Raw genomic sequence first — 26,827 nt, forward strand, 5'->3', positions numbered from 1 at the left:
AGAGAGAGAGAGAGAGAGAGAGAGAGAGAGAGAGAGAGAGAGAGAAAGAAAGAGAGAGGAAAGCTTAGTCTTACAGGCGAAAGGGGAAAGAACAGTGAGAGGGCATTAAACAAACACACGCACGTGCACACAGAATTATACAAGAGCAGTATCAGCTTTAGCAGTGACCAGTGAACATGAGCACAAAGAAACAGATTTGACACTGAAGAAGTGAATAAAGAAAGAAAGAACTGAAAAATGTATAAGAAAAACTGACGACGAACAGCAATATGGCCAGCAGGGTCATTACTTTCGTTACTTTAAATAAAATAAAGCTTAACTGAAATAAAATCAAAAAACCTTAAACCTGCTGTATTTATTACCATTACTCATTTTCATGTAGTTTAAATTTATGTACAAAAAAAAAAAAAAAAAAAAGAAAAAAAAGAAAAGCAAAAATTTAAATGAAAACAGAAATGATAAACAAAAATTAGAGCTAACTAAAATATAATTAAAACTATAATATAACACCACATAAATAAACAAAACAAAACACAATGTTATTTTTGTAATTCAGCAAAATAAATAAATAAATAAATAAATAAATAAAATAAATAAATACAATATTAAAGAGATTACATTTAAGACAATCCAGGCAACATTATTTTGAATGAAGAATGATACTAAAGTAACACTGATAGCCAGACCACAAAATAACACCACATAAAACAAAAACAAAATCAAACACACAATGCTATTTTTGCAATGCAGTACAAAAATAAGAAACGAAAAAAAAATTTAAATAGAATAAAAAAAAAACTGAAGGGATTACATTTAGGACTACTCAGGCATCAGATTGCCTCAAATTTAACACGTTAAAAGCTAAATAAATTTTGTGTGGTCAAAAACATTATTTTGAAGGAAGAGTAACACTGATAGCCAGACCGCAAAATAACACCACATATATAAAAAACAAACACACAAACAAACAAACAAAAAACAGACAACAACAACAACACAATGCTATTTTTGTAAGTCAGCAAAATAAATAAAATAAAACTGAAGGGATTACATTTAGCACAATTTAGAGATCAGAAGGCCTCGGATCTAACACATATATGCCTAAAGCCTTATCAAGTTTGTGTGGTCATAAACATTTTCAGCTAACAGACATTAAAAATTAAAGTTCAGTGTATACAGTACTTGAAAATACACTGAAGCTGGAAACAGACTTACACCGCCACCTACTGTTCAGAACCAGAACTGCAATCAAAACCCAAAGACGATGAAAACACTAGAAGCCACAGAAGATCAGAGCAAATTCATTAAGAACTTTCCAGCAATGGTGAAATGAAGTCAGGGCTCTGATTAAGTAGGCTGCTGGACATTATGCAAAGCACTTAACCACACTGGCCCTTTCCACTGGGAAAGCCCTGCAGAACTGCTGCCTAAATCACTCAGCATGCTAGATGAACATTATTAAATCACATATACATAAAGCCTGCAGCAGGGATAAAGCAGCTTTTAAGCGGTGCAAACACATGTAATTGTGAAAACAACAACTAATGTGGCTGGTGATGTAAGCATGCTATCAATACATCATGCTATTAACTCCGATAATAGTTCAACTCAAACTTCCTGTGTTTTTATACCCATATAACATTATTTCTTACTTCAGTGTGGCTCTCTCAGCCTCTGTGCTCTAAAACTTTGAGCTAAATCACACATTACTGCATGTGTGAGTCCGTTTTGCGTTTATCTGTGTGTCACACTTCTCAGAATGTCCTACTCAGTCACACAGAGTTTCTGAGACAGTGAGACTCCAAGCAATAAACCAATGAACCCTTTTAATCGTATGTACTGAAATAAACCTGTTTATTTAAATATCACCTAACCCAGGGATGCGTTAATATACACAGCTCAGAGGAAACTTTAAAGAAATGCAGGGTGACCAGGAGCAAGTATAATTTATTAAGTAAATAGATAAATAATAAAAAACCCTTGGTCTTTACACCTGTGAAATTTTGCACATTTTCCATATTTTATGGTTTCTGAAGCAAGGATGAAGTCAAACAATAGACTAAAACGCAAATAGACAAATGAATGATGCAACAACACAGTGGTTCACAGTGCCTCTGTAGTGTCAGAGCAGCTGGTTAGGTGTGAATGTGAGTGCGTTTGTGTGTGAGACTGTGTACAGACCTGTAGACCATGCCCGGGGAGCCTGTCTGTCTGAGAGAGAGGCGGGCGGGAGAGTCTGTGGTCGATTCTGGATACATGGGGAACGGGAGAGTGGGGGGTGTGGCCAGGCTGCCGAGGGGTCTCTCTCTCTCTCCTGTCAACAGACACGTCTGTCTCTCACCTCACAGGACCTCTGAAACACACACAAACGTAGATGTGAGTTCAGCAAGTGCTAGAATGTATTACATATACAGCACAAACCTGAGCAGCACCACAGTGCTGCAAATACGCTGCATGAATGCATTAACACCACTAGAGGGCGCTTCTGCACAACAGTAAATGATGAGCATCATACATGATGAGTAGAACTTGAGCCAAGTTAAACATTCACAGCATCAAATGGTTTCCACATAAAAACATAACTGTTACAAAATAGTGTTGTTTTATTTTAGCATGTATCCCCTTTTCAGACTTGCTGAACACAAACCATGTGAGATGCACAGTTTACAGTAGTGTGAAATAACGGCTGGTGTCGAGCACTCTGCTGTCCTGCCCTTGCTAGGGTGGTTCTAAAAGCCATTGTTCCTAATGCATTATGCAAGAGTATGTACCCATAACGCATGCCAGAAATATAATGACAGAGAGAGGAAAGGAAGAAAATGACAGACAGAAAGAGAACAAGGGTTGTGCATAAGCTCAGAAGAGAGAAAGTCCTGTGATAATGCATAGATAGAGAATGAGGGAACGACTATAGTCCACTAATGTTACTAAAGACAACTTATGTGAAAAAAATAATAAAATTGCACACTGAACCACAACTTGCTTCTTAACCCTTAAAATAGTATGTTATATAAGTATGCAGGTGTGTAGTATAAATAAAATCCAGATGTGCAACATCCAGCATGTTGTTAAAATCATGTGACCTACCACATCAGTCTGTTTTCCACCATTTATGAATATGACAACTCCTCTACTATGTCCTCATGGTACAGTAAGCATCCATCAGATGACTATGTCATCCTGGTGTTTTTTGGCATACTGTATAGCAGTAGGCATGTTCAGTGATTATATTCTGCAGCTAACCGGCTCAAAATGCATCAATGTCATCAAATACATGCATACACACAAACTGACAGGACACAATCATGACCTGACGGTTTCAATCAAACCACACTGAAGAATCATATAAGGCATTATTAGGACACACAAACTTCAGACACAGATTTCTGTAGTCACATAAACGTAAATGAGCACAGACTCAGATTGTGCCGTTATCTGCCTTTTCCTTCTCTCTTTCTATGATTACACAAATTACACACAGCACATGACTAATCAAAAGCACAAAACAACGTCTGTCTCTGCTAACACTGGCTGGCTGCTTTTGACTGTAAGTGTCTAATCACTCTCTCTCACATAATAGCAAATGTTTGCTTCTTTAAAATGTGTTATGCATGTTAATCTTTATATGTAACATAAATAAAGTATCTGTTTAATAATTCACACTAAAAATTTGAGTCATCTCATATATTTTGAAACAGAATAAATTCTGAGCTTAGTTTTTATTTCTGCATATGTGGCACAAAACATCAGGATAAAACATCACTTGTTCAAATAGATCTGTGTATAAGTTTGAATGTAACCAACTAGACTTGCCACTATCTATGGTGTAATCAGGAATAATCTAACAGCAATAATGCTGGGAAAACAGAAAAATCTAAATATTGCTTTAAAACATACAAGCAGATATAAAAGTATTGGATGGGGAAAAAGGAAATATTACAGACAAACAGAAGAGCTTTGTATCTGAATGTTTTCTGGAACAGTGAAGAACAGTGGGAGTTACTTCATACATCTTAAAATACACTAGTTTTAATGTATTATTAATTTGTAATTACATCATGAAACATTTTTACGCAAAATTTAGTTCACAACAGTTTAACATAAACAGCAACCAAAAGTGACTCGTCCAAAACTTCAGAAGCGTACAACAATGTTCTGGAACATTCCAGAATGCACTAGAAAGTAGAGTATTCCAGAATGCTGCAAAAACTTCTAGAATGTTCCCATCCTTGCAAAGAAAATAATTAGTATAAAAACTTAACTGTACTAAACCAATGTTTCATAATTGGTGGCAGAAGTTCTATGATTTACCTGACCTAAAATATTTACCAAAATATTGATGCGACATGAAAATAAATACAATAAAAATGATCACCACAGAATTACAGAGGAATTGTTAAAAATATAAATGTTACTTTGTGTTATTTTAAAAATAACTTGTGATTATATGCAATTTGATATATACAAAAAAATGCAAATATAAAGTTGATAATCAAAATCCGTAAACTCAGTAATAACATTAAAAATAATAATAATTAAAAAAAAGGAGATCAAGAATGATTTTAGAATCAGATCATGATTCCCAGAATTGGAATTAGATTAGATCGGACCATGAGGTGCCTAAAGATTCCCACCCTAATAATCAATAACAAAAAGACTTAAAATGACTAAAGGGCCAGTTACTCGACACTTTTCATATTATCTTTTGTTCGTATCTTTTATTCATGAATGCAGGAGACTAGAAATGCAAGCTTGTGCAAATTTTGATGAATATGACTTTCAAGTTTGGTGAACCTGCAAATTTATATCATGTGAAGATGTGTAACCAACAGATGATGTGGCCTCTTGGCTGAATTAAAAAACAAACAAACAAAAAAAAAAATTTCACACAAATTTTACTTCTAAACAGATTGAAGAATTGCAGTAAAGTAAAGTAGATTACATATTTTTAAATTTGGATGAATTATATGTATTATGTTGTATTATTACTGTTGCAGTGTCTCAAGGAAGCCTGTAAACTCAAAGTCTAGGGTGACAGCTGTCTTCTAAAGAGGCCAAAAAGGTATGTTTTCCAGTATGGCATCGTTATAAAGGTACAGTTACAGCCTACTTCACTGAAATATTAATAAACAGCAAATACTTTTGAGCTTCGTCTAGGGCTGCACGATATTGGAAAAAAATTACATTGCAATATTTTTTTCCAAACGATATATATTGCGATATTGAGAGCCATCAATCCAAGCTAAAGTCAATAATTACCAATAATTGCATATTAATAATTTCACTAATAAGCAAGCTTCATTACAAGTGACAAAAAGGTCACTTAATATTTTATTCCAAAATTAGAACATTTCTGTAAACACAAAAGCAGAACACATTTTTAAATAAAACAGCAGCTTTACACCAACCCCCCCTGGTTGGTTTACAACAATATAACTTAAATATATTTTTTTATAAAACAACTTATAAGCATTTTGGTTCACAATCTTTTAAGTCAACTTTTCTTAGCCAAAGTAAAACAGTGTTGGTGTTGGTCATCATAATCATGGCTAAATATATGAAATAAACAAAATGAAATAAAACTTTAATATATTTTGTATTAAATCTTATAAACAGATTAGAGAAAATATTCCTGTAAACAGAAAAGCTGAACACATTTAAACAGCAGCTTTACAACACCACCCCCCCTGATTGGTTCATAACATAACTTAAATATATTTTTTTTATAAAACAACTTATAAGCATTTTGGTTCACAATCTTTTGTTTTTAAGTCAACTTTTCTTAGCAAAAGTGCCAAAGTAAAACAGTGTTGGTCATCATGGTAATCATGGCTAAACAAAATGAAATAAAACTTGAAACTTAAACTAAACTGAGTATTCTTTAGCATGATCATGATCATGCATGCTTATGTATGCTGTATGCTTTGCTTACTCAAGGTTTTTAGCTAAGAACACAAGTCTATCAACCTTTGCAGGCTTGAGACAGGTTCGTTGGCAAGTGACGATGTTGCCACTAGTACTAAAAAGTCTCTCTGACGGCGAGCTTGTCGCAGGAATACACAGGTATTTGCGGGCAAGTCTGGCGAGATGAGGAAAGCTTAGTTTGTGTACTTTCCACCATGCAAGTGGATCCTCCTCTTTGTCTATTGGAGGTGTTAGCAGGTAAGTGTTTAACTCTGCTTCCAAAGCATCCTTTAGGGTCAGAGAGGAATCACCCTTTGCTTCAGTTTCTCTCTGTTTAAAGAAGCTTCCCAGTGACTTCTTTGCTTTCTTTGCCTGGGTTGCACTGGTAACGTTGGGCTCCACATCAGTGCTGCAGCTTGATTTCTCCTGGCATTCCATCATCTGTGATGCCACTGTGGCCTTAACTTGGGTCTTCTTGTCTGCACTGATGAAGTCCATCTTGAACCGGGGTCCAAAAAGATGCCATATCTAGCAGCTTCTGAGTATCATCATCTTCGTATTTCTCATTGAGGTAGTCCAGCATCTTCTTTTTTATGTTCTTGGTCAGGTCTGTGTCTTCTTCTCGCATTTCCAGTAGTGAAGTGTTGAAGAGCTGAAGAACTGGCTTTACAAAGGAGACACTGACGTATTCATCCCCTGAAAGTGCATCAGTGAAATCCAGCATTGGGCCCAGTGACTTGCTTACAGATTCCAGCACATCTATATCTTGCCAGGTTGGAATTAGATGCCGCAGCTTCTTGTCTGCAGACAGGACCTGAGTTAAAGCCTGCTGCTGCTCTAATATCCTGCTGATCATCATCTGTCTGGAACCCCATCTTGTTTGGCATTCTGAGATGAGACAATGTGATGGTAGACTGAGTTCCTTCTGGACTTTTGCTAGGGCGTCGCTGGCCTTCCAGCTGTGAGAGAAGTGGCTCACCAGCTTCTTGCAGACTCCTATAGCACGATCAATGCGGCCATCCTTTTTCACTGCATTTTCTAAGCGGAGAAAACAAACAAAATATGTAAAATATTGCAATGAGACATTTTAATTGTTTATTAATAACTGCGAACATGAAAAATAAAAGACAAAAGTCTTTTAAAAAAAGACAACCATCAATTTTTGGGAAAAATGGATGGAATTATAGCATTTTGAAAAGAAAAATAAATTTGAATTTATCAACAACAATATAGTTCGTTTGATTTAATAATCATTAATCAACATGTTCAGACTAAGCAAAAACATTTTAACAGGATAAATTGAATTCACAACATGGTCTAGGTAAAAAAAAAAAATTTTCCCTGAAAACTATTGTAATGGAGTTATTGCGTTTTGGAAAAGAGCTCCTCAAATGTGCTCATAAAACTATTTTTTTGCCACTGATTCAATAATAAGTTGTTTAAAATTAAATGTTTAGTGTCTGTTTTTTCCTTACGTTTTAAAGCTCTACGTACACACATGCAACAAATTCATTTTACAATTTTTGTCAGGTTCAGGACAGGTTATTAAGTAAAACAGCTGAGTAAAAAAATTATATTTATTTTGGATAAAGATCATGGACATTACTCACCAATTGCAAGATGCAGTCTGTGGCCGAAGCACTGTAGCCTGGTCCACTTGTTCAGATCGGCAGCTTTGACCATGTTCGCTGCATTATCTGTTGTTATACAGACTTGACGTGTCTCATCTAAACCCCAAGCGGACACCGCTTCTCTCAGGGCCTCTGCTTCTCTCAGGGCCTCTGCAATATTCTCGGCTGTATGACTTTCCGGGAAAAATGCCGTCTGCAAACAGCGACTTTTTAGCTCGAAGTCCTCTGTGATGAAATGGACCGTCAGACTCATGTAGGGCTCCGTTGTCCTGCTGGACCACAAGTCTGTTGTAGTTGCATAGTATTCCACGTGCGACAGTTCTGCTTCAATCTTAGATTTGCATTTTTCATACAGCTCTTTTATCGCAACTTGGGAAAAATATGTGCGGGATGGTATAACATACCGCCTGTCAAGCGTTCGGATCATTTTCTTAAATCCCTCTTTGGCGACGGTATTTAATGGCAACATATCTTTAGCGATATGAAAAGTTATTGCGTCTGTTATTTCTTTTTGTCGTTGAGAACCTTTCTGGTAAGGTGTCACACTGGCAAATGCATCACAAATATTTGTTTGTTTTGGTTGACATCCGAATTTGGCTTTGTATTCGTCGTAAAGAGCTTTGTGGTGCCGTTTTAAGTGATCAGACAAATTGGTTGTGTTTCCATGTTTTGTGGCCACAACTTTATGACACTCCATACAAAGTACCTCATTTTGGTCAACATCCTCCTTTTTGTAGCCGAAATAGTCCCAAATAGATGATTTCGACTTTCTTTTTGGTACGAAATCACTTTTTTGCGGCGGATCCTCTGCGTCGCGCATTTTTAGCAGTGAATGTTGGCTGTGAGCGGTGAGCAGCGGCACAGCGAACCAATCACTGTGCCGGCACGCGGAACGTGCGTGTCACCCCAGCAACAAGCTATACAACAAACTCGTGTTTACTTTGTGCTACCGTTCTCTTAATACACCATGGGCTTCTACCCTTCACATCGTATGTTCCGGCGATGTGACTATCGCTCACGCGCACATCGCGATGTCGATGTGAAAAGAGAATATCGTTCAGCCCTAGCTTCGTCACATGCAAACTCTATAACTCTTTCATGTTTCCACTGACCGTTTTAGTGCATTAAGCAGCTTCCTCCGCACAGGGCCAGGTAGGTGGGAGGGTGAAATGCAGAGTTTCCAAACTGGAGGAGTTTATTGGCCCTCATGAGATTCTAATGAACACCTTTGCATTTAACACACACATACACCCACATATTAGCATCCTTCATGGCCACCTCTTATTTCAGCACTCATTACTCTTACATGAAGGACACGGTAAGGAACACATCATTGGGTGCTTCTGTACTGCTTATCAAGGTGACTTTCCCTCCCATCAATCTCCACATACCAGCGGTCTGACACTGGGAATAAGGTCTTTCCATTACCCAAAGACTCATTTTACGCTGTCTGCCCCCCTCTTTCCATCATGCTAAGCAGGAAAGGCCGGATGGATGTGTCTCGTGAGAGAAGGGCACTGTATGGAGTGTAGTAAAGAGGAGGACAGGTCACACATCAGTGGAGTAACTGCGAAGAAAAGTCATCAGGAAAAGCACAAGGTGACCGTAAACGTTAGTCCTCATTAGCCCAGGCTGCCAGAGTGCTCATGTTGCAAATAATGCCGTTCACATGGGCTATAAATAGACCACCTTCAATACAATGATACTAGGTTTTGTGTATACATATATAAAACAGCATGATACAGTGCAACAAAGATGCTAATAGTAACCTGTCCATGATCAAATCAGGGCTATTATCATCAACTAAAATTAAAACTATTTAAAAAAAAAAAATTGCTTGCACTACCAGTCAAAAGTTTTTACACAGTAAAATTTTTACTGCTTTTTAGTGAAGTCAATTCTGCTCACTAAGCCTGCATTTATTTGATCCAAAGCACACCAAAAACAGTAAAACTGTGGAATATTTAAAAATATTCAAATAGAAAACAGTTATTTTAAATAGTAAAAATGTAATTTATTCCTGTGATCAAAGCTACATTTTCAGCATCATTACTCTAGTCACATGATCCTTCAGAAATCATTATAATATTCTGATTTGCTGCTCAAAAAAAACAAACAAAAAAAAAAACAGCTGATTAGAATTTTTTTCAGGCTTCTTTGATGAATTGAGCAGTAGAGAATACACACATTAAAAATCTTACTGTTCAAAAACTGGTAGTGTATAAATAAAGTACATATTAATAAACAGGAACTAAAATAAAATATTTAAAAAAATATTAAATAGTTACCAATGCAGCATTTCTCTTTCATTTAATTGAAATTAAAGAACTAACATAACTAAAACTATAATAACCTAAAACTTAAAAATTAAACTATGTAGGCTTAAAGAAAACACTAAAAATGACAAGAACACAAAATTAAAACTAAAATCTAAAATAAAAATTGAAAATAAAGAAGTAAAATTTATTTTACAATATCAACAAAATCTATTATAAGATACCAATGATATTACAATAAAACTGATGCAAAATTATAAAGTTGTTTTTTTCAATGTTGTTGATCTTGAATCTTCATTTATCTACTTAAACATGTATTGCGGCTAAAACAAAAATCTCAATATGCAACACAAGACTGCAAGAATAAATCAACGTTCTTGAATAGTGAACCTCAATCTCATTTAATATACAGAACAAGCATTTCTATAAAATCCAAATACAAGCATTTATCTTTCCTAAAAGCATCTGAAACTGCCAAAAAGCCTCAAATCTCCATTGAAAACACAGCACATTTAAAAACAATGCTGCTTTATAGGACCCCATGGATTTTCTAAGTCATTTAGTTCTCCACAAGGGCACATCCATCATACTTGAGCACCTGAAAAGAAATTCATTTTAAAAGTACAGTTCTTTCAAAAAAAAAAAAAAAAAAAAAAAAAAAAAAAAATTTTTTAATTTACTCACCGTCATGTTGTTCCAAAGCTTCTATCAGTTTTTTCTTCTGTTCAGCATAAAAGGTGGTAATTTGAAGAACGCTGGTACACAAACAGTAGCTGGTAGCCATTAACTTTCACAGTATTTTTTTCTACTATGGAAGTCGATGGCTACCAGCAACCATTTGATTTCCCACATTCTTCAAAGTATGTTCTTTTAGTGTTCAACAGAAGAAATGAACCGATTCAGGTTTGAAACAACTTCAAGCTGAGTAAATGATCGCAGAATTTTCATTTTTAGGTGAACAGGTAAAATTGCTAGATATAGGAAAAATAGTAGAATGAGAAAAAAGAAAAGAAAAAAGAGAAATAAACATCACAAACTCTGCTCATGGTCTTATAATTCAAAAGGCATTGAATTATTAGACTGCCTTTCAGGAATCAAAAATCTGAGCGAACATCTTTTGTTTTTTGCATCAATATGGTTTTGAAGTCCTGATCAAACCTCATATGCAGGAATGAGAAAAAATGCTAGTTTCTCTTGGCAGCTCATTATTGCTAAAGGGATACATTGAGGCTGCTGCTGGTATCGTGAGAGCTGGAATACTGCAGTGCTGCAGAAAGAGAGCAGACTCAGGCTTTGAAAGTTGTAGCATGGCTTGTGTTCAGATTTACTGCTTTAATGGCCAGACCCAAGCAAGGTGCACTCAGCAGATTACAGCAACTGTGTGCTTTACACAGAGGGAACACAAAGTGACTCTCTGCTTCCATATCAAACTGTGTGAGAGAAATGTGGGGAAGTTGCTAGTGTAAGGGAGGCAGTAAGTACTTGACAAATCAGAGGTACAATGAGGACATGCTAGCCGGTACACTTTTGACTATGGACGAGGTACGTGGTGTTTTTTGACCTAGTGAGATAGACATTAACATGTGTTTGATTAGATTTGGATGTATGGTGATTCAGAAGTCAACAGAGTGCTGAAGTAGTGGTTTTTGCATGAAAACAGAATCACAAGACTGCAAAGGTCAGCTGACTCAGTATACATGCAGCAGCCTCATGGCTGTTCTCTATGTTGAGACACACAAAGGGTGTGCCAGACGAAAGAAAGGTCACCAGAGGAACTCCTGCCTTGATGGAGAAGTGAGCCCAGCTGCATGGATGACACAATCACCAAAGGGACTCGTTCCGTATTTACGGGAATAGGAATTGTTAGAGCAAAACAGTGTGACGGCTGTCGCCATAGAAGTGCCAAACAATCTGTGTACTACTGTCACCTACATGATAACATCCCTGCAGGGCTCTGGGAAATATCCAACAATGTAATGCAGTTATAACCCAGACACTACAGGGGCAAAATGAAAGGTTTATAAAAAGAATGTCCCACAAATAAATAAATAAGGAGCAGATTTGTTACTGAACCAGAACGGTTTAGATTCCAAACCGAAAATTGCCAAATTCCACACTATTACTGTAAATTTTGTAAGATTAGGGCTGGGCGATATGGCCAATATATAAATATATATTAATTCATATTCATTTATTTTACATTCATTTATTCATAATTAAAATTCCACAATCTTAATTTAGGGCCCCATATTATTTTTTGTTTACTACAAACCATGCATTTTTATTCAATGCCTAATAAGATGCGGCACAACAGAACTGTACAAATTAAAAATATCTTAGTTCTATGAAAACAATTTAATTTAAAGTACACTGTAGTAGGGCCCTATGAAATCAGTTCTATTTTGTTCCCAAATTCAGTTTTATTTTTATTTTCCATTTTTTTGTTTTTAATTTTTCCACTCTGTTTTAATGGCTAAAAAAATATTAATCAAAAGGCATGTCTAATTAATTGAAATCAAGAAACGTATACAATTTAACAGCAATTTATAAAAATACACAAATACATTTTTTTTTCTCAAATTCAGTTTTAATTTTTCCATGAATTTTTTGAATTTTATTTTAATGATTTCATTTAATTGTAATAATCAAAGGTCTCTCTAATCAATTGATTTGTTTTTTACTCATTTATTATTATTTTATTTCTTTTTTCAAAAATACTGTGTTGTGTATTTACATTTTTCTGGTAAAGAAATTCTGGTAAATATTCTTTAAAAACTTCTTAACATTACCAACAAATTTTAATTGTGACCTCAGTATGATATGGTTTAAATCTAGACAATTTCTTGCTTGATTTAGATGATTTTGTTCACATTAAAAATGTCTTGGATAGTCTTGGAACTCATTTGGCCCATAAGATGCATTGTTTGCAAAAAGCAAAAGTCACTTCTTTTTCAAAAGAGCTAATATTCTGTCCTTGTCTGTGTACACCTCCCACACACACCATACAAAAGAGAAAAAAAAAATTACAAAGTCAAGCGCTGGCATCTGAATACGAGATCCTCTTTGTTGAAAACACAGGAGCCCTTGATTATAAGAACAGCACAGGTCTGCAGCACTGCAGCACAGACAACTACCTGGGGAGGACAACGCTCAAAAACATTTATGCAGTAGCCTGAATGGAAATATACCACAAAATGCCATTGTCCAAGCTATCATATATAACTCAGGGCTCGACAATAAGGAGTGCCCGATGGCCCGAATTTCGATCGACCTGACATATTTCAACCTGTGCTTGCAGACGAACTGCATGCAATCATTTTTCAAAATGTGTGTGGAAACATTACGAACTCTTTAAACATCCGTTAACAAAAAAAAAAAAAAAAAATAATACTGTAGCAGGCAGAGAAAGATCATGGTTCACAATGCACGAAATATTGGAAATATTATCCTAAATATTGAAACAGGGGTTTATATGAATGAAATGACTGTTTTAAGAAAAGTTTACATGGTATTTTCTTTTCATTTCCCCATGTATAATGCAATTAAAGTAGCATTCATAAGCACAGCGCTGCTTTGTTTACAGCGACAACCTAAGAAACATATTATCACTGTTATTCCATAAGCGCCACCTGCTGGCAGAGTCTGAGTTTGCCCTTTTCAGTTTGCTGTTTTTCCCTAAAGCACCTTTTCATTTGTAATTAAATATTAATAATAAAAAAATAATTTTTGAACAAACAAATAATATTTGAACTTTTGTTAGGCTAGTAGGTTTAGGTCTGGTATCGAAATTGGAATCGAGAATTCTACAATTTAATTGTTACGGAAAAATGTTGGTGTCATATAAGCTTATTTATTAAAATAAAAGATAACATGTCAAAAACAATGATAATAGGCAGGGCCAGTGAAATTTTTGACATTTCAAACATTTGAACCACTGGCCCAACTGGGCCAGTACAAAAAATCCTTAGTGTTCAGCCCTGTAACTATTGTATCCTTGAACATAAACTATTCTTAATGTACACTCCAACTCAGAACATGTCCCATAGTGACCTTGAATCACTTCAAAGAATGGTCTGTGTGACACAAACGTCTAATCTATGTTGATTCCATCCTGCAGCAGACACAGCGACGGCTGGCCTCCAAACAGATGTCCAGATACTGGTCCCTAAAGGCGATGCCGTATAAAGCTCTCCTAATCCATAAATAGCCCTTTTTATGGTCTCAGTCTATCTAATCTGACTCTGCCGGAGACAGGGGTGACCTCGCAATTGGCTCTGACTTCCATCTTGGGACAGAGTGATTGGAGGAAGTTAATGTCTTCATACATCAACCAGTGAGTTAGTGAAAGAATGGTGACTGAGAACCAGTTCCATTTGTTAAAAAACAAAAAACAAAACAAAACAAAACACAACATTAATCACTAACATTTTTCTACAAAGGGAGAATTTTATGTACTCATGAACAATTCTGTTTACATGAAAAATGCTCTAGGATTAAATTTCCCTCTCAAGTACAAATGTTATATAGGGACAGCAACGAGCTGATTACAGATCAGTACAACCACTCTTAGATGATTTATGATGTTTCTCATTCAGTACCGCAGAGCTGCGGCAGTGAGGTTGGGGAAGCCCTTTCTGGCTCTCACCCTCGGTTCCTTTTCCATCTTACCAAAAACACAGACTCGCGCTGTGCCAGCTTCACTCCCCTGCATTTGGCACAGTCGACTTCAGAGCTGTGCTCAACCCAATGGCCCTGCAGAGAGCCACAGCGCTAACAGCACTGCTGCAAAGGTGAGGTATTCAGATGAATCTAGGCTACACCATGACACCTACTTCCCAAAGTTGACTGCCTTCCTTTGTGGGTTATCTAGAAGATGGTTGAATCAGCCCTGCATGATGTATTGTGTCAGGCTGATTGTCCACTTGAGCATGCAGCGCTCTGAAAGGTCACCGATCTTCAATGTGCTTTGCGGTGCTACATGAAGGGTGAAGGGAAATGCAGATACGCGGGGATCACTGCTACAAAGGGAAGGCGGGGATTAGGTTCTGCATAGGTGTGCATTTGAGTAGGCGGGGATAGGGTAAAAATAACTCTGTGCACTGTGCTGCACTCGCTAATGTAAAGAATAGCCCTGAGATCAATATCTCTCTGTCTGGAGAAGAGACAGGCATGAGGAGTCAGGTCTGCGAAGGACAGACGGGAAGCGGCAGCAGTCAGTGGATGACACAGCGTAAGCCCTGTTTAAAAACATGTTTAAAATCCCCGTTTAAAAGAATCTAAAGTTCTTACTCATTGTCAAAATAATCTCTACTTACAATGAATTTGTAAGTGCTAATGTGTTCTAAAGGAAACCACAAAGTCAAAGCCTAAGCACATATGACGTCTTATATTGTCTTGTCATATGATATTGATATTGATACTTATTTTATACAACAGTTAAATAAATATGAAGTTACTGTCCTGTTACAGTTTAAACACAATGCTGTCAGTATTGTTTCAGAATTGTTTGCTTAATTTCAGCAATGAAAATAGCTCTAAACAAAGCCAGAGCAGAAACTGTCTTTCAGAGCAACACAGAGCAGTGTTTCATTATTGAATAAATCCACCGTTTTGAGCGAATCAGGTGAGCAAATGATTCAGTGAGCCATTCATAAAGACAGTCACTTAATTTCTTTCCTAATGTATTGGCCAACTGAACAAACCGGTTGAATTAATGATGAAATATTTCCAAGCCCAAACTACTGAACCATAGCGTATAAAAAAGGTTTAGTGCAGTTTTAAAATATGGCAAAGAAAAAGAAAATATTTTAAATTTGAATAAAACAAATTAGGTGTTGTTAATGGACCATTTTCACAGACTGTCATGACATGTTTCCACAGTTATTAAGATTTTAAATTTAGCTAAACATTTTATATTTTCATATTTAAAAAAACTGAATGTACATTTATAACACTGCTTTGTTTTATGACCTTGGCATTTAATTACTGAAAACTAAACGCCACTGCACAAGTCTTTCTAATAAAATAGCTGAGAGAGTGATGGGAAATTTGCTATTTTTCTCTCTTTCCAACCACCGTAATCATGTTTTTATAAAGTCATAGAAACGCTATAGTGGATTTTTTTCCTTTTTTTTTTTTTTTTGCTATTGCAGCAAACAGGAAAGCAAAATATATATTTGATACAGTTTTCGTTCAAGACTATAGAAGTTAACCTAACTATGACGACTTCTGCTACTGAGAAACCCAGAAATGCAAAAAAGGTACATAAGGTCAAATTATGCTTCCAAAAATCAGTGTAATGAACAAACTACAGTATGAACGAAAGAAATGGGGGAAAAAAAAAAAAAAAAAAAAAAAACACAAGGTACACAAGGTCTAATTATGCTTCCAAGATCAGTCTAAAGAAACAAAGAAAGAAAGAAAGAAAGAAAGAAAGAAAGAAAGACTGAAAGAAAGAAAATGAAAGGGAAAAAATAATGTTTCTTTCATTTTAGTAGTAGTAGTAATATATTTCTGGCACAATGTCTTTAAGTTAAACCAGACTTTTATTTTGACGGGTTGGCGTGTCTACCTTTACATTTGTGTGTATAATATATAACGCTAGTTTTCCTAAAATTGAACGGTCAAATGCTGAAATCACCGCAAGCGTCACGTGCACTTAAGTGTGTGTAGTAATCAAAACCGTTCGTCTGCTCCATACATTAAAACAGACACGCAGAACATGCAGGATTCACATTTAAATGGTATTTTTGTGCCATAATATTTACAGATAGTAGTCCATATTGCGGTTTGATTTAAGTGTAATGATCTACTTTTAATTAATTAATTCAAACTTTGACAAATCCCGTGACATTCCGCTTTATTCAGTAAATCCCGTTTTTATGACTGGATTCCGCGATTCTGTCCGCATTTTCCGCACTGCGGAAATCATAGGGCCCTACATCTGTGCATCACATACACACACCTGAAAACACCTCCAGCTATGCCAAAACAACATGGGCTGTCTAAACATTTAGGTCATCAAATCACCAGGAGGATTTACACTGATGCAGGTAAACTTCCGGAACTCTCTCAGAGCACCCACTGACATCTCAGCAGTTGCCCATACATCCTCTACACATGAATGCACTTATTAACAGACACATGGAGCGAAGCCAGATAAATGTAGTGATGTTAAGTAACCTTCCGGAACTCACAGAGAGGTGGTGGAGAAAGTCAGAGGTGCATTACAATTACATGTCAGTATCTCTCAAATGCAGTGCTGCAAAATAATTCAAAATGGTCCAGTCTTGTTTTGTTTTTGCTGGTAGCTATTGTGTGAGCAGGAACTGATTGAATCTTCCCCCCAGGATGCTGAAATACCATTCTGACGAATGCCGCTGCTAACTGAGGGGGAAAATGCTGCGAGAATGGTCCAGAATTACTAATGAAACGTGGCGCAAATGCAGCACGCTGTGCTGAGTGCTGTAAGCAGACTGAAAAACCCGCCCCCAGAAAAAGGCTGCCTGCAGCAGCTGCCCTGCGCACACACACACACACACACACCGAGGAAGAGGAGGGAGGGGAGAAAAGCAAAGAAAACTGCAGTTGAAGAGAGATTACAGCAAAGAGCTGACTAGGCACAGCCATTCTAACAGTGATGAAGGTAGAGGAGACGTGAGGCAGCTTTACCCTCAGCTGGAGAGCAAAAGACAAATGCATGCCACTGGGACAGCACCTACAAAGAGACATAACACTAAACTGGCTCATTATTATGGAAAATGATGCATCCCACAATGCAATCATCAATATTATATGACCAGACATTCATTGCCATTAGGTTTATTTTGCAATACACCCTCTAATAAATGTGTTTATATAACTGCAAAACATGTTTGTTTACATGACCTAAGAGCTTTCCTGTAAGACAGTAAAGACTAATGTGAACAATAAATTAAAAGAGAAGCAAACATTGACTGGACTACTGATTTAAAAGCAATGCATTAGGTAATATTCATAAATAATTCTATTTAGTTGTGTATTTATTCAAAATGACAAGACATATTGGGACAAATAATATAATATAATATAATATAATATAATATAATATAATATAATATAATATAATATAATATAATATAATATAATATAATATAATATAATATAACATAACACAATATAATATAATATATTCAGAGAAATGTCCATTTGAAAAACAATAAAGGTGAGGGCTTATTTTGAATTGGAATAAAATGTAATAAAAGTTTTGTATAGGCATATAACAATTAAGCTTACTTATTTATAGTTTGTTATACTACCAATAAAGAGGGACAATACAAAATTTTATACAGGTATATGCAATTGGTTGCAGTTATAAAGAACAACAATACCTTAACGTGCTGATTTGTATTGAGTCCATACTTACTGGTCACTGCCTATTGACTGAGTAGATTTTAATACATCTATACCGGCTAATGTTGATTAAGTGAATGCTTAAGTTTTACACACAATGATCATAATGCAAGACAAGTACATTGCATGTAGGCTGGCCATGGGAAACCTGGCCAAATCAAATAAATACTACCATTGGAAAAGTGTACCACTAAACTCTAATAAGTTCCTCTTTACAAACGCGAATGATACCAGGCGACTAAACAATTAGTTAGCAATAGGCTAACCATTTTTTAAAATCAAAATAAAATTATACTATACATGAGAGCATGTTACATCCTTTACACTCGGTCCTAACCAAAGTGACGCATTGTGTTGGCCTCTCCGCCTGAAGGATCTAACCAACATCTATATATAACATCCATAAACACATGAACAAAAACACGGGCCATCTGTCTAATTACATACATGTCCACACATGTGACTCAGATCTGTGCCGTTTTCAATGCATCTGCCCAAAGGACATTTGTCTCCTGACTGCTCTTTAAAAAAAAAAAAAAGAAAAAAAAAAAAAAAAAGCTAATTTCACACTTAATCAACATCTTGCAATATGCTTCAGAATTAAAAAAAAAAAAAAAGGCAATGCACAAGCATTACAGTATTAATATGAAAACAGCACAGAACAGGAGCTTAGGGAAAGCAAAGTGGCTTTATACAGTTTAACGGTTAACACGAATTTAAAGTGGCTCAGGTTTGCTGTGCATGCTGGGGTTTTCTACAGAGACACCTATGAGTGATTGTGCAAACCTTTGAACGGGCGTCAGCTGCAGTTGTACATACGGCAGCAGTGCAGATTGTGTGGGCTGAAGCAAACTAATGTAAAGCTCTGCGTGGTATGAGCGCATACTAATGTCTGAGCAAAATACTATGCTGACATGGGTTCAATTCTGTAATGCAACGCATGCTGTTGGGGAAAAAAAAAAAAAAAAAAAAAAAGCATGCACTGGTGGTCAACAAACATGGGTTGTTTAATGATCAGTATCTACAAAGCAGGTTGTCTGACTGCCAATGTAAAGCAGATATATAGATATACACATACAGAGATCTGCAAAGCAGACACACTAATGCTGAAAATATCAAAATGACCAAATATTGCCCTGACAGATCATCACTAGCATTCACTAATTTCAAAGCTCTGAATGAGGTGCAATGCTTCACTCACATGACACATAATCTGTAGCGTGAATCAGCATTCTGTCAAACTGATCCCAGTATGATAGTTCCGTCATTAGACCGCAGCTTTTCAGTGTGGGTCGTGATCGTGTAAAAGTGCATCATCATAATCTGCTGCAACAAAACCATCAGCACTGACACCTTTAATTTCTCGCCTTTAATGTCACCTCTTAAACGGGACATACTGGAGCAAAGATGCCCACACACAGACCAGAACATAAACAGAGGCTGATCCAATTGGTGAGTTCAGTCACGCAGCAAAGCTGCGATTGGTTAGAGACCGACTGCATAGCAGAGAAGCAGCTTTACTCAGCAGTAGTCATCCTGCCTTGTGCCTCTCCACATCTCCCCTCTGAATACTATTTTCCTCAGTCTTTATGTGTGTGTGCGCTATTCTCTTTTCCCTACCTCCTTCTCAACCTTTTGCATTCTCACTCTTTCCACTTCCTGCCTCAGGCTCACCCTGCAGCACATACACATGTGATTGTCCAATGAGAGACCTGACTGATGGAATGTGACCTGTTTCTCTTTGATGGATACTGATACAGCACAACATTTAGTCAGCAGAAAAGGCCCACTGGACAGCCTCTGGCTAGTGGTTTATTAGAAAGCATGATGAATATACGTGACAAATGCAAATACACATCTGTACAATAAACTACATAAAGGTACATAATTATAATTTAGAAAGGTGCACATGAAGTTGAATCCACCTTAATGGATGCTGCAGGTAATTAACATTTTCTTGGTTATTTATGTGCACGTTCATATGCATGGTGTCAAATGTGAAGTAAGCATTCAATGATGCTGATGCATGTGCATTACCATTCTGATCAAAAACACAGCAAAACAGTAATATTGTAAAACATTCTAATTTAAAATAGATGTTTTACATGTGAATATATTTTAAATGCCATTAAGTTCTGTGCTGCAAAGCTGAATTTTCAGCATCATTACTAAATCATTCTAATATGCTGACTTGCTGCTCAAGAAACTTATTATAAGTGTAAAAAACAGTTATGTTGCTTAATAGTTTCATAGAAACTGAGATTTTTATTTTTCAGGATTCAAAAGTTTTCAAAAGTTGAAGTTTTAAAGTTCAAAAGAACAGCGTTTACAGTATTCTAAATTCTGCAAGTCTTTACAGTTACTTTTAAACAAAAACCAAACTTTCTGGTTTGCAATGTAGCACTACAGATGTTTTTCAATTAAGACATTTCAAATTTCAAAAACTACTTCAATTCTACCGTATCAAAACTTCATGCCTTGTATAAGTGTTTTTATCATTAGTCAAGTGGCTTGTAACATTAATCCAAAATATGTTGGGATGACAAATGCTATATTTAGTACAAAATAACTCACAATTATTTTTGATCATCAGTTTTACAACTAAACTGCAACCATTTTAAAATGTAGTATGTTTTTCAGCCTGACACTGATTATAATAAGACCCTTTTCTTCTCATCTAAGATAAAGTGAAAGGTTTCGCAATGCTCATCTGACTAAGAAATCTCCACATCGTCTCAAAAACAGTCTCACAAGTTCAGCACAAGTAACCCTCTCATCTCCTGTTTCAGTGAGGATGTAAATTACATAACATTTTGCAACATCTGTTTTGCAATTGAGTTAGTAGGAAAAGCAAATATAGAAACACTCAGAATTCCCATCAGTGCTTTCAAGACCTCCGTCAAATCTATTGTAATACATTTCATAAACATGGTAATACATTTCAGAAAAAAAACACTTCAATGGAATGACCTTCATTCCCAAGGAAAGATGTTCCATGAAACGCTTGACTTAAACATATGACGACAACCGAACAGGAAGGCCAGAGGACAACTCAGCCATCTGACAAAAATCTGTTCATGAAACAGAATCAATTTAGTGTTTTATCAGAATCAGAGCTTCCATTATTGAAAGGTCACTCACAACATATTGGCAATGATGATACAGTGCTTATTAGTAAATACACACACACAAAAAAAGTGATAGCGATGCGTGGCCTCAACAGCACAATCTAGATGGTCAAGATGTTTGCCTCTACAAAAAGTAAAGGGCAAATGGGTGGGCTCTATTTAAACAATAATGAGGAGAGAAAGGAGTCGTGCCTAATTAGTATATTCATCTCTTTTGTATTATTCTCTTTTTAGGCAATTATGCAATGTAGGAACAATAATCAAGTCAACCATAGTTAGCTATCTGCAAGATTTAGTCGTAGTAAGACCAGTTACCGTTTCCTTTTTTAAATTAGATGTTAACTCTACTGTGATTTCAGCTGAAATGTGGCTCTGGGCAAATGAGGCTGGACATAATTAACGTGCTAGTTAGGATAGAAATAAACATCGAAATGTAGGTCAGTGAAAAATTTACAAGACCCCAAACTCTAATGCAACTGAACCATTTGCTATTCATTACAGCAGATGAACCACGTTTATCAGTCGATGCCATAGCGGTGCTGTCTTTAATATAGCCAGGGAACAGGTGGAGGGATGGTCTGCTTCCTGAACCCCTGGAGAGAAAGGTCTGTCTCACATTCACTCTCACGTAGGCCTGTCTAAAATGGACCTGAAAAAAAGCAGTGGGAACTGCGAAAATGTACTGACCATGATATGTATTTTGCTGTCTTCCACTGTTCAGAAAACAGGAAGTACTGCTTCCCTGTGGCAAGGTTCCCTCAAAATTATGAACAAGTGTTGCTCTAGGAATGTAAATAGAATGTTCCTTCAGCATTTGTTTTTTTACAATGTACTCAAAATGTTAACACAAAAACGTTTATACACCGTTTATAGAATGTTTTGTTTCTGAAAGATTTTAGTTGGATGTTCATTCAACATTTATTAAATGTTACTAGTTTCAGAATGTTCAGAACATTCCAAAGGTAATGTTTATATAATGTTTACAGAATTATATAGTGTAATGTTCCCTAAAGTAAAAAAAAAAATGTTTTTTAAAGTTTTTAAAAATAGACATTTTGAATGCTCAGGAATAATGTTTTCATAACTTTCATGACTAAATGGAAGCATTAGCAAACATATTTTTATTAGCTGGGCCAACTGAGCCAATGTCATACTGCTAAAGAGAAATGAGCATGTTACAATCAGCTGTTTTTATTAAATTAAAAAAAAAAACAATGCTTCATGAAAACAATCTAAACAGTAGTGCTGTTAATCCATGCTGTTTTCTTTGAGGCCTCTATATCCACTAAACCTCAAGCAGACATACATTACATATTAATTATTGTACATATCCCAGTCTTTAAGTAAAATGGGTATACAAATTTGCTTGAGAATGTCTTATACCAGCAACTGACCATTAAAAGAACATTAGGACAACAGCCAGTTGCAACAAACCCCTTAAGTTAAGAAATAATTATCGCTTACTCATTTATAATTATATCTAAGAGTATTCTTAGCACATTTTTTGCAATTTGTGCTCAAGTCCTTCATTATGTCCTGCCTCAATTTCCTTTTTCTGTAAAAAAAAAAAAAAAACACTTCAAGACAAAAAAAGGAAAACCATATTAACAGAAATAATAGGTTTACACTTACATTTAAAAAAAAACAACAACTAACAAATAAAAAAGTAGAAGACATGCAACAGTGACTGTGAAAACAACACAGTGTAATATTTTGCAATTCCTAAAAAAACATTACTGCCACCTGGCCAAGTTTCACTCATATTTGGCACTTGGCCGGTGCCAATTTTGGATCTTGTATAGTCCATACTTACAAATGCCCTGCCAACACGACTGGGTGGTCTAAATGACAAAACACACCCAAACACATCTACACACATTAACACACACCTGCGATGCAGACAGGTGTGATAAATGCCGCAGGTTACACAGATCTGCAAGTGCACACCTTCTCCCCCGGTGGGACTCCCAAACATGACTAATGCGCCAAGACAGAAGCTCTGCGTCCGCACCACAGGATGATTAGGGAGAACTGTTAAGGAGTTTTCTCAGAGGAGAGCCTTAAATCTACATGCAGAGCTGCGTTCATGTCTGCTTGAAAAAACTGTCCGGCAATTATTAAGGCATATCTGCTGAAAAACAACTGCAGGAAAGTAAGTGATATCCCATTTTGTCTGACTAAGTAGCACATCTCAGTCTGTCATCCTTCTAGCTTTCTCACCCACATCCGTCTTTGGACAGTGTCTCAGGATCACATAACCCACACAGACATCTAGAAAAAGACTTTGAATATCCCCATCCTGCCTTTACTTCAATTATACTCCATGCTGCAGCTCATATCAAGCTGTAAAGAGAAAGACAATAAAACATAAGTTACTATAAGACTAACTTTTAAGGCATTGTGTGGTGTTGTAGTCTTAAGGCGGCACTGTCTTCACTTCTCAAATGCATTATACTGACCCAGATTCAGTACCTATAAGACAAATAATTAATTTTATCACTGCAGAAATGACATTCATAATTCTTAGGAGTTTTAAAGTTAACAAACCTTATTTGAATCATACTGATCATCATGATATTTACATGTAAATAAACAACTGTGAGTAACTGATTAGTTAAAGCATTTTTCAGGATGAAATATTGGTTGGGCAAAAAAAGAACCAGTTCATAAGAATCCGACTGTACACTCCGACTGTACACTATGCTTTCAATTCACTAAAAAGTCACATTTGCATGTGAATTATCAATGTCTATCAATGACTATACCGGTCCAAAAGTTTTATGACCATCTCTTTATCTTCTGTGAATATTTTTAAAAAAGGCAAACATTTTCTAAAAAAAGAAATAATGATCGCTAAGTTTCCGTCCTTATCAACAGACCTTAATCATATTGATTTTAACACGGATGAAAATGGAAAAAAAAATTTCTTTCCTTCCTCCAGAAAGACTTCATCATCTGAGCAATCGGCATTTTGTTAAACAACAGTAGAATCCATTGAACACACTGGACTTCTCACAACCTTGTCTTCATTTTATATTGTGCTACCCTGACTAAAGTCTATTGTTTGCTCAAACAATTATTTATTTATAATCTTAATATTTACATCCAGTTTTATTTTATCCCATATTGCTTACCCAAACCACAACAACAATAATAGTATTTACCCCTGACAAACACTAAATAACAAAGTTGCATGGGGGAATATCTTGAAATTTTGTCCTTTTGCTGTTTATTTTAGATATTTCAAAGACAATATTATGCCTTATAAAATTACATCTGAGCATCATACATTTCAATCGCTGATGAAGTTTTATAGGCACAACAGTGCTATCTATTTCTCTAAACAGGTCTTCTAAGCATGGTTGGGATCAGAAAAGTGACGGACATCATTAGCAAAAGATCAAGCTCAAGCCTTTAATTCGAGATCTCCTACCACCTTTTCTCTGCTGCCATTAAAAACTTACTGCACCAAATCCCTGCGACTTGCACCTTCCTCGCGTTCACCAGCCTCGGCCCAGTGCCCAGAGGCAGAGCGACACCATCCACACACAACCTAGCAGGAAAAGCCACTTCCTCCCCAGCAGACGGTAGTTATAATAACATGACAGCTCTGAGAAACCATAACACAGCCTCATCTTCACAGCATCCACTGTAACTAAAGCCGTAATAGAACACGTATCATCAATGTCGGACTGCGTAGCGTAAAACCAGCATTTGTGGGCAACAGATGGGCACTGCAGCAGGTGAGAGCATGATGCTCATATTCAGCCATCAAATGATTACTATTCAATGCATTTCACAGACATCCGCTCTTTTCAATTGTTGAACGTTATTACGATGCCTAATGCTAATTTAAGCAGATACAGCATGCACTGATCAATGGTAAACACAGATTTGAACTCCCTGTGCAATACGGTTTGCAGATATGCCTGTCAATGCAGCACGCAGATGCCGAGACGGGAAAGACAAGGAGACGAAGAGACAGGATTCCCTTTCGCCGCACGGTACATGCACACACATAGACTCACGCTTAGGTGGGGAACAGGATGAGACGGAGAGGAAAGCAAAGAGAGAACTCGTCTTGTTGCTTGACTACCCACCTCTGCCGATGCCTGCTGCAGTGTTTCCTGCTCGGCGAGGCTGAAGAAGAGTTGGGTGGGTGCAGCCAGATTGCCTCCGCCGAGCGTCAGAAACGACGGCGAGAGAGAGAGAGGGAGGGAGGGGGAGATGAGACGGGAATGGTGAGTGGGTTTATCCTCCACGCTACCCTGTCAATGTGTGTGCCTGTATGGCTGAGTGCATGAATGTGCGCGAGAGGGGGCGGATGGGAAGGAGAGAGAGAGACAGAAGCGGCGCGTATGTGCGAGCGAGTCTCCCGAGACAATGCCAGTGAATAGAGACTGAGGAACACAGTAGATGCGTTAAATGCAGGGTCCCTCCCCCTTACATCACACTAACACAGCGCTCTGCACAGTCAGCGCAACACCTAACCATATGGAGGAACAACGGGTTCAAGGAGGAACAGAGAGAAAGAGAGAGGGGCAGACACAAGAAAGGAGACAAACTTAAGCTTAAGTGTGTTTAAGATGTCTCCATAAAAACCCATTGCAAAGATCTGATTTTACAGGTTAAGCATTTTGGAAATGGCTCTATGGGCATTTCTTCAGCATTATCTTGGGTGGTATATCTGCTGAGTCAAAGGACACATTGCAGGTGTGTGGCTGGTGAAACACACTGGGCCTCTCTTACAGGACAACATCAAACAGCATTTGCAATGCTTTCAGCTCCCATAATCGGATATACATCCTTTTTTTTATGAAATGATGTACAGTGGGACATGTTTTTCAAGGGGACTTGGCTTATCAGCCTATTATTTTATTGTTTAATACTGATAACAGATTACAATTTATTACTATTAGCAAAAGAGTTGTTTCAATTACAATGTATAAAAAAAATAAAATAATAATAATTACGCCAATGGCCTAAAACTTCGCATGCTGAGTAGTAAATGTGTAAAGATCTGATTAATTTCCACATACTTTGTATTCTTATATGCAAAATTGCCACAGCATTATACACAAAACTGGTAATGGCAGGAAAAATAGATATACAACATAATATAAATATACTGAAATATACAATAAATGTTACAATAAATAATATTCTGTATTATTTTAGTATCACTGAGATACTATTATTGTTTTTTTAATATTTTGAATCAGTTTTTATGTTTATCTTTTCTATTTTAATAGAGTATTAGTTTAGAGTTTTAGTAGTTTTGTTTTTGTCATTTTAGTAGTTTTTATGTCTATACAGTTTTTATAATCTTTTATTTCAGTTTTAGTTTTAGTTATTTTAGTCCAAGTTCAAGTTAAACTAAAAATGAGTAATTTGGCTTGGGAACTAGCTGAAATAATTTCTATTTTATTATTTATAATTACATAATATTTTATTTTATTTACGATTTTTTTCCAATTAATAAAAATTCTTTATATGA

General features: G+C 36.4%; 2 protein-coding genes across 5 annotated transcripts in view; both read right to left on the minus strand.

Moving 5' to 3' along the window:
• Positions 1–26,827, minus strand: part of kcnab2a (potassium voltage-gated channel subfamily A regulatory beta subunit 2a) — a 99,270-nt gene that overhangs the window by 67,453 nt on the left and 4,990 nt on the right. For 2 of the 4 annotated variants that reach the window (XM_051123166.1, XM_051123163.1), the window contains exons 1-2: positions 25,431–25,579; positions 2,182–2,353 (exon numbers count right to left, since the gene is read on the minus strand). In XM_051123166.1, coding sequence (XP_050979123.1) covers positions 2,182–2,258 — 77 coding nt within the window. In that variant the 5' untranslated portion in view covers positions 2,259–2,353; positions 25,431–25,579. Of the gene's footprint in view, positions 1–2,181; positions 2,354–25,358; positions 25,580–26,827 lie in introns of those variants that run through there. The other 2 variants (XM_051123165.1, XM_051123164.1) reach the window with 2 other exon arrangements.
• LOC127173489 (E3 SUMO-protein ligase ZBED1-like) lies at positions 6,365–8,601 on the minus strand. Its single transcript, XM_051123404.1, has 2 exons — positions 7,515–8,601; positions 6,365–6,942 (listed from the first exon to the last, which is right to left on the minus strand). Exons 1-2 carry the CDS (start codon positions 8,353–8,355, stop codon positions 6,365–6,367), a joined length of 1,419 nt encoding a protein of 472 aa, XP_050979361.1. The 5' UTR covers positions 8,356–8,601.

The sequence above is a fragment of the Labeo rohita genome, chromosome 11 (assembly GCF_022985175.1).
Source record: "Labeo rohita strain BAU-BD-2019 chromosome 11, IGBB_LRoh.1.0, whole genome shotgun sequence".
Taxonomy (NCBI): domain Eukaryota; kingdom Metazoa; phylum Chordata; class Actinopteri; order Cypriniformes; family Cyprinidae; genus Labeo; species Labeo rohita.